Source organism: Scyliorhinus torazame, chromosome 3 (genome assembly GCF_047496885.1).
Source record: "Scyliorhinus torazame isolate Kashiwa2021f chromosome 3, sScyTor2.1, whole genome shotgun sequence".
In the NCBI taxonomy this organism is placed as follows: domain Eukaryota; kingdom Metazoa; phylum Chordata; class Chondrichthyes; order Carcharhiniformes; family Scyliorhinidae; genus Scyliorhinus; species Scyliorhinus torazame.
Window position 1 is genome coordinate 46,558,178 of NC_092709.1, and position 9,562 is coordinate 46,567,739.

Here is a 9,562-nt window from a genome sequence, read left to right on the forward strand (position 1 = left end):
CTGCCTTTGTTCCGTTCTGGAAGTGTGGAGCGCTCGTAGGGCTGCTTTTAAATCATTGCACTGTTTCTGCAATTGCTCTACCTGTTGCTCGGTTTCTTGTCTTACCAAGACCGTGCTTTGCGTGTCCTGGTAGGCCTTATCGTACTGGGTCTGAAAACTACTCAAATGGGCGAGACAAGACTGGTGTGCCCACTTGGCATCATCCACCTCTCTGTCCCTCGCTGCTAACTGTTCCCTTAACTCATTATTCTCCTTCTCAAATTCGCTCACATCTCCCTCACTATTTCTGTCTCTCTCCTCAATCTCTCTACGGAGCATCCTAACGACCTCCTCTGTGCCTCGCAATTGTGCGAAGCCGGACACGATTGCCATCGGCTTGCGAGCTTTCCCTAAGCTCTTCTTATGAATCTCTGACCGGTTCTCCCACCAAGTATGTCCTATACTCCCGGGACCTGTTTCATCATTGGCGCAGAATTCACTCCAAAGGGGCCATCCTTTCCCTTTGAGATATTTCCTGATCTCCTCTTCCCATACGGACACTGTCCTACTCTACTGATCGCTGTGACCTTGAATTCCTGGGGGTTCATAAGGCGTTCCATTGCCTTCGTTGCCATTTTCTCTTTATCTCTGGGTTCTCTACTGAATTTGGAACAGGGGGTGATAAAGTGGTGATGTAAACATGGGTACGGCTTATGCTATTTTCCGGCCTACAAAACTCCCGACAGTTTTACGCAACAAAATCTCTCATGTTTACCTTGTATCCCTGTTAGTACGCATGCATTAACGCACTTCCGAATCTCGGAGGTTTGATCGGTATCGTTCTCACACTTGTGGTTTTCCTGTTTCTTATTGGATTCCAATTCAAATTTGGGTTCTCTCGGAGTGACTAGGCCACTTCTAGGTCGAGTCCCACCAGAGTCGCCAGTAAATGTTGCTCTCTTTGGTTGGCTCTGAATATGGCGGTCAATATGGGCGTCTTCCTTAATTCTAATTACGTTTGCTCTAGAGTTGCCAGGTATCTTTCGATACCGCCACAAGGTTCAAACCAAATACTGATCAAAGACTGGATGCACAGAACTCTACAGACTAAAATATCACTACTGCTAAAGCCTATACTTAGCTTTGGGCGCCCACTCAGTCAAAGGAACAATGGCCGTTGTTCGGTTCTGAGGCTGCTGGGGTTGAACTGGTAAAGGGGAACACCTAAGGTCGTCTGTCTGGTAGCGTGCATTGACCTTGGACTTACTTGCTTCTGGTGCAGCTGGTGGACAGGTCTCTCCTCGGTGAGAGCAGGGTCCAAGAGAACAATTCTCTCTTGGGGGCTCCTTCTTATACCCAAAGGGGCTTCGTGCTCTTTTGGGCGGGGCTTGAACTTGGCCCAAATCAGTTGGGCCGTTTCTTGATCATTCCTATTGATTTCATTAAAGGTGTGGGTGCCCTGATGGCTGGGTGGCCGTTGGCCTGCTTTGTTTCAGTCTCCTCTGGCGCCGGGGTGTCTGCCTTCGTATCGGTTACTCAAATGTTACTCTTTTGTTCCCGGAGATGGGCCATTAGTCTGCTAATGGGCCTACAATTTTGGTCTTGTCTGGGAGCTGCGGCTCCAATATACAGACAAGCTCTGAACCTGCTTGTTTTCTCAGTATTGTCCATTTTCCCTGCAATCTTTGCAAAGTGTCCATTTTGTAATCGGGAAGTGGCCATCCCAGATGGCTACAAAAGTAAAGCATTGTGAGTACCTATACCATATAGACTGCAGAGATTCAAGGTCATCCACCATCACCTTCTCAAGAGAAATACGGAATGGGCAATAAATGCTGGTCTTGCCAGTGACACCCGTGCGCCAAGAACGAATGTAAAGAAAAGCCTTGATGAAATTTTAAAATACGTCCTGTACGAAAAAACTTTGGATTGACAGATAAATGAAATACTTCATTTCAGTCCACCTGCTATTCTTCAATCCTTTGCTACAACTGAAATGAGTATCTATTCGTAAAACAATTACAGCAGAAGCAACCTTGCAGATTAGCCAACAATTTTAGTATTACCAGAAAGTAAAGTTTCGCCCACTGCTGTTTAGCTATCTGAGCATTGCTCTTAATTTAATGGATTGTTTTTATTGTTTATTATGTAATATGTGCAGCATTTGCATAAACATTATTTGTAGTTATTATACATTATTATTATAAACATTATTAACTGAAGTTCATCGGCAGTTTTGTTTATATTTTAATATAGGAAAAACATAACTCGATTGTTTAGTAATATACATTCCTATTGCTCCAACTGTTTTGGAGATCCTATTGGATCAGATATTTTACTTAAACTTAGAACATATGGGTATTTGTATGCATTCCAACCCTGCAGTGATTTAAACACTGTTTGCTAATGACACTTTCCAATATAATTCGACTGTGTGGCAAACTTTGGCTCCAACCCCAACTACAAGTTGCTGACGACGCAATCATAGTTGGTCGGGGGCAGCTCAGTGGCGCAGTGGGTTAGCCCTGATGCCTCACGCGCCGAGGTCCCAGGTTCGATCCTGGCTCTGGGTCACTGTCCGTGTGAAGTTTGTACGTCTCCCCGTGTTTGCCTGGGTTTCGCCCCCACAACCCAAAGATGTGCAGGCTAGTTGGATTGGCCACACTAAATTGCCCCTTAATTGGATAAAATTAATTGGGTACTCTAAATTTATATTTTAAAAATCATAGTTGGTCGGATCTCGAACAACGATGAATCTGAATACAGGAGGGAGTGCTGTAACAACAACAATCTCTCCCTCAATGTCAGCAAAACTAAAGAGCTGATCATTGACTTCAGGAAGCAAAGTATCATACACACCCCTATCTGCATCAATTGGGCAGAGGTGGAGATAGTTGACAGCTTCAAATTCCTCAGTATGTACATCACCAAAAATCTGTCCTGGTCCACCCACGTCGATGCTACGACCAATAAAACACAACAGCGCCTATACTTCCTCAGGAAACTAAGGAAATTCGGCCTGTCCAAATTGACGTACCAACTTTTACAGGTGCTCCATAGAAAACATCCTATCTGGCTGCATCACAGCTTGGTATGGCAACTGCTCTGTCCAAGACCATAAGAAACCATAAGAAACATACAGAGTCGTGAACACCGCTCAGTCCATGACGCGAACCCGCCTCCCATTCATTGACTCTGTCTACACCTCCTACTGCATTGGGAAAGCTAGCAGCATAATCAAAGATTCCTCCTACCCGGCTTATTCCCTCTTCCAACTTCTTCCATCGGGCAGGAGATACAAAAGTCTAAGAACACGCACTAACAGATTCAAAAACAGCTTCTTCCGTGCTGTTACCAGACTCCTAAACGACCCTAAGAACATACAGTGCAAAAGGAGGCCATTCGGCCCATCGAGTCTGCACCGACCCACTTAAGCCCTCACTTCCACCCTATCCCCGTAACCCAATAACCCCTCTTAACCTTTTTTTTGGTCACTAAGGGCAATATATCATGGCCAATCCACCTAACCGCCACGTCTTTGGACTGTGGGAGGAAACCGGAGCTTCCGGAGGAAACCCACGCAGACACTGGGAGAACGTGCAGACTCCGCACAGACAGTGACCCAGCGGGGAATCGAACCTGGGACCCTGGCGCTGTGAAGCCACTGTGCTATCCACTTGTGCTACCATGCTGCCCTATATGGACCCTCTTATGGACTGAACTGGACTGATCTCATTTCTTCACACTTTTCTCTACAGAGTAGTGCTACATTCCTGTATGCTTCACCCGATGCCTGTGTCTCTGTATTTACATTGTGTATTTATGTTTGTCCTATGTATTTTTCTCATGCATGGAATGATCTGTCTGAGCTGTATGCAGAACAATACTTTTCACTGTACCTCCGTACACGTGACAATAAACAAAACCAATCCAATACAGTTCAGTTTGTACTGCTATTGGATATTTTGTTACATCATAGACACTGTATAAATGCACGTTATTGTTGTAATCTGGTGGCTGGTTCAGAATTACATTCTTCCTTCATTTAAATGCTGAATGAAAGTAACACATTTTAAACATAGCACCAGAGAATTGTGCAGATTCCAAGCCGATTACCACAGTTAGTTAGACATGCATTTGAGATATGCATGATTCTTTTTGGTCGTTGTAAATGTACAGGGTGGTAAATGTACAGGGTGGAAGAGAAGCATTATATGATGCAGCCAGACTTCGTGAATAACAGTTTCCATTTTGTTTTAGGTTACCTAATGTATGAGTTTGACCAATTCTGGTTCAAGGAGGGACCATCCAGCATCATGGAATTCAACCACTACAGAGAACAATTTCATGAAAGGATAAAACAGCTATTACAAGATCCCAAAACAGTGCTTAAACTGAACTTCAGTAAATAGACAGTAAACTGTATGAAACCCATGATGTACCACTTGGAATTAATTGGAAGATGTGAGTTTATGCAGTGGATCTGAGAGTTTCAGTTGAGTTTTTACTTGTAGATAGGCACCTATTAATATCATTATGTGACTGAAATTCAGGATGGGTTCATTTATAAATATACCATCAAATTGTTTCAGGTTGCCGAGTGTTTGATAGCATAAATATGGATAACTTATAGTGATATCCATAAAGTAGTAATTGAAATGGTACTTCATTTTGGAAGGAATCATTTGAAATGTATATAAATTTGATTTGAGAGTTTTTCTATTTTTCCTTTGGAGCACACAACGCGTAACATCACTTGAATTTATTCCTTCTAAAACATTTTTAAATTTGGCATTGTTATTGCTGCTACATGCAGTTTCATGAACATTACCTATACAATTTTAAAGCAGTATTGGTGTTGCATTGTTATTCTGCCTTTTTAATTTACTGCAGTTGAAGAGGAAATAGGGCTACCTGGGAGTAATTACAAGGCTGTAATCTCACCAATTGTGAGAGCAAAGGAGTGGTTTAGCTACATCCGAGTTGAGTGTCCTTTTAACTTTGAGATTACTGTGGTGGAACCTACTTTCAGAAGTCTCTTATTCATAATGAAATACATCATGGAGTTGCAGGGTGCCAGGTGGAATGGCAGACGTCACCAGGACATTCTATGTATGATATTGTTTAAAGGTTGATATCTGCATGCGATGTAAAACTAAAATTTCCAGCAATAATCTTTTTTAATCTGACTACAATATATCCCAAAAAGTAGCAATTGATTGGTTTTCCAAAAAGATCTTGCAGTGTATTATGCAAATATTATTGATTCCCAATTAATTCTCTGGTGATTACATTATAAAACAATCTTTCCACAAGACGCCACAGCCGATGAATGACTTGGAGATTATTACTTAGTTCAAATTATTGACAATCTTGCTGGTACAATTAAACTGAGGTCCTTTCGAGGTATGCACCTTTACATTTTGAATGCTTTTGTTTAAATTGTGTGAAGTGTATGTTAACTGGTAGATTAACAGTTAATGCCTTCCACCATCATCATCTACCAAAAAATGAAAAATATTTTTTAAATGGAGAGATTATTGAAAAATTCCAAAATGAGTGTTATGGTCAGTGCACTACTTGAAGAGGCACAAGGGAAAATGAGCCTTATCTCACTCAGGAAAGCAGAGTAGGTTTTGTTTTTCCATGTACCATTCCTGCTTTTTAAACAGGATCCCTTATTGTATGATCGGCAGTGGAAAGTTTTATATTTATTGCTGGCGATTAATCTAGATAAAACATTTGTAGCTGAGTGTTGATAAGTTAATTGGATGGAATATTTTGTTTCAGAAAGATATGCTACAATATTTGAAATTTATATAGATTTCTACTGGTTGGCTTTCCATTTGAGAATGGGGACGAGAGGGGCGGGGGGAGATGAAGCTTTATTTTATGAACTTTTGCTGAAATAAATAGTATAACTACAACAACTGTGTATCTTATGTATTTTGACTCGGATGTGTTTTTTTTACTTTGTTAACTGCGTTTTTATTTAATCATTGTACATCTGTTGTATACCTCTACTGTTCCGACCAACTCCAGGTGAGGTGCCTCAAAAGTTGTAAACCCAGGTGAGACGCCTCGATTTGTCACCATCCAGCTAGGACCCCACCCCCTCAAATTGTTACAAATCATAGTGAGGAGAGATGACTGGCTCTGTGACTATATTCAACCTGTTCTCTGCTGGTCGCAACAAGGTTTAATCTAACAAGGTTCCCTTTCGCTTGAATTTTGCTTTTCCAGACCCAATAGTTATTTTTTAAAAGGAGCCAATTTAACCAGACTTTCTTGAGTTAAGATACAGTAAGTTTATTAACTACTAAAAAAAGTTCAGAGAAATGGTACAACACATGCATCTACATTCGTACGGATTACAAGTAAAAATGGAGTCCAATAGTAAGTAAATATAAATAAAAGGTTACATGGCACTACCTTTGATTTGTGAGGAGTAGATGATATGTGCGGCCATTACAAATTGATCCCAGTACAGTCGACTTCTGAAGGCGAGTTGTTGATACTTCAATTCGGGTTTCCTGTGATTTGGTAGAGAGATTTTGAATTGTTTTCCATCTGCGATCCCTTTTTGCTGGTTGGTTGACTTCCATAGTCAGAGTTTTTTCAACTGTTTTTCCTCACAGCACAGACAGACCAGAATGACGGGGCAGACACAGGCAGCTCTCTCAGCTAGCTTTTAACCCTGTTTGTGTGTTCCACACTGGAATCCACTAGTCCAGGGTTTTTTAAAGTGCATGGGTGGTCAAAAGGGGCACGGTGTTGAGGGTTGCAGTGCTCCCGGAGGATCGAATAGCTTCTTGGCTCCACTCATCAGCTGCTAAAGGCATTGAGACTGGGAGCCGCTGCATAATCAGTAGTGCAGTCTCTGACCATAAGTAACAGTGAGCAGGTCTGCGCACCTTCCATGTACACTTGGTGCCAAATGCCCTGTATGTTTGTGCTTTTTGCCTGAATTCACTTGGAAGCAAGCTTCTTTCGCTTTCAAGCCAAGAGGACTGTGGACATGGATTGTTTCGTTACAAGAAAGAGATGGACAGAGACACTCATGGGTAGTGTACCTACTGGCTTGGTTTACCAGACTGATTCCTGGGATGGCGGTACTGTCATAGTGAGGAAAGACTAAGTTGTTAGGATTATATTCACTAGAGTTTAGAAAAGTGATGGGAGGAGGGGGGCATCATAAAAACTTATAAAATTCCAACAGAATTCGACAGTAGATTCAGAAAGAATATTCCCGATGGTGGGGAAGTCCAGAACCAGGGGCGTCATTCTCCGACCCCCCGCCGGGTCGGAGAATGGCCATTGGCTGCCGTGAATCCCGCCCCCGCCGAAGTCTCCGGTACCGGAGATTGGGCGGGGGCGGGAATCGGGCCGCGCCGGTTGGCGGGACCCCCCGTTCAATTCTCCGGCCCGGATGGGCCGACGTCCCGCCCAGAAATTGCCTGTCCCGCCGGCGTAAATCAAACCTGGTATTTACCGGCGGGACCAGGCGGCGTGGGCGGGCTCCGGGGTCCTGTGGGGGGGCGCGGGGCGATCTGACCCCGGGGGGTGCCCCCACGGTGGCCTGGCCCGCGATCGGGGCCCACCGATCCGCGGGCGGGCCTGTGCCGTGGGGGCACTCTTTCCCCTTCCGCCTCCGCTACGGCCTCCACCATGGCGGAGGCGGAAGAGACTCTCCCCACTGCGCATGCGCGGGAAACATTCAGCGGTCGCTGACGCTCCCGCGCATGCGCTGGGAAACTCAGCGGTCGCTGACACTCCCGCGCATGCGCCGCATTTCCGCGCCAGCTGGCGGGGAAACAAACGCCATTTCCGCCAGCTGGCGGGGCGGAAATCCCTCCGGCGTCATCAGCCTAGCCCCTCAATGTTGGGGCTAGGCCGCCAAAGATGCGGAGCATTCCGCACCTTTGGGCCGGCGCGATGCCCGTCTGATTGGCGCCAGTCGGCGGACATCGCGCCGTTGGGGGAGAATTTCGCCCCAGGAGTCATAGTTTGAGGATAAGGGGTAAACCTTTTAGGACTGAGTGAGGGGAAATTTCTTCACCCAGAGTGGGTGAATCTGGAATTCACTACCACTGAACGTAGTTGAGGCCTAAAAGTTGTGTAATTTAAAGAAATAATTAGATATAGCTCCTGGGGCTAAAGGAATTAAGGGATAAGGGGGAAGGCAGGATCAGGGTATTGAACTTGATGATCTGCCATGATCAAAATGAATGGCGGAGCAGGCTTGGAGGGCCGAATAGCCTCCTGCTTCTATTTGCTATGTTTGTTTCGATGTATGTTTGCCCAAAAGGAATTTAAGTCAATTGAATATTTCAAAATTGAATTAATATTTTTGTTTAGCAAGATTATTAAGGGTAAGGAGCCAACGTGGGTAGATGGAGTTAAAATACAAAGCAGTCGCTGTGGTGTTGGGTGCTCTGGTGCACAGATGAGCCAACACAGTTGTATGTGGTACAACTCTATTTTATTATAACTCTTATAATACAGTTCGTTTTGGATACTCTGCACGTGCTGTCTCCCTGAGTGTGTTTGGCAATAGATGTGTCCTGGTTCTCCTCTGCAGCTAATACTGACCACCGGGGGTCGTGTCTGTGCTTTTATATCTTTCTGTCATTGGTTGTGGTGTTGTGTGTTCTGATTTGTCTGTTGGTGTGTCTATCATGATGTGTGTGTTTGAATATCATGACATCCCCCCTTTTTACAAAGATAAATGCCTACGTGGTTATAAATATAATTGTGTCGTGAGTGCATCTAAGAGTGTGTGTGTGTGTTGTGTACAGCGTGTGTTTATGACGTAACTATTTACATGGGGCGATGTCGGGTGCGTCACACTAACAAGGTTGTACCATAACAAAACTTGGATGCGAGAGAAAAAAAAAAACTTGAACATTGGTCTGGTCAGACGATATCTGGAACAATAAACAACAACAGGTTATAATACAGAAGTGTTTGACTTTTTGAACGTATGAACAGCGTTATAAGTCCAGTCTAATGGGTGACCGCCTCAAGAATGGGCTGGTCCTCAAGCCGGTTCAGCTGTGGAGATTTGGGGTCACACTGGTTCACCTTGGACTGTTGGAGGTGATGCTGTTGCCGAAGTCTCTACTTTACCATTTGTTGTACTTCGTGCAGTGCTTGGTTTTTTCATTCGTGCAAATATAACATTCAACATCTTTGTTAGTGGTGCCCTGGCTGTGGTTTGGTTCTGGTGGCGATGGAAGGGGCATGATCCGTGGCATCTCCACAAAGTCATCCTTGGGAACCAGTGGAGGATCCGGCGTGTGCGTACAGTTCAGTTGCGAGCGTGGAAGGCGGCACAAAGCCCGCTGATTGCGCCTACGCACCAATCCATCCGCCCTGCATGCCAGGAACAAGGTGGAGTCTGTTTTCTTTTTATGTTTGTGGTGGACGGCATCTTGTAGCCGATGGGTCGTTGCCATCGAAGTAGCACCATCACTAATATCATGCAAGGCGATGACTGTGCCAGATGTGGAAATTGGCCGAGACCGTGTACGCTGGTTCCGGCCACCTGCTGTGCCGGAAGGGCGACTCCGCAGAGAAACGT

General features: G+C 44.6%; 1 protein-coding gene across 3 annotated transcripts in view; it reads left to right on the top strand.

The window, feature by feature from the left end:
- The window catches only part of elmod2 (ELMO/CED-12 domain containing 2), a 42,439-nt gene extending 36,530 nt beyond the window's left edge, over nucleotides 1-5,909 (top strand). For all 3 annotated transcript variants that reach the window (XM_072495620.1, XM_072495621.1, XM_072495619.1), the window contains one exon: nucleotides 4,240-5,909. In XM_072495620.1, the coding sequence (XP_072351721.1) occupies nucleotides 4,240-4,391 (152 nt within the window). In that variant the 3' untranslated portion in view covers nucleotides 4,392-5,909. The remainder of the gene's footprint in view (nucleotides 1-4,239) is intronic.
- Nucleotides 5,910-9,562: the final 3,653 nt, after the last annotated feature.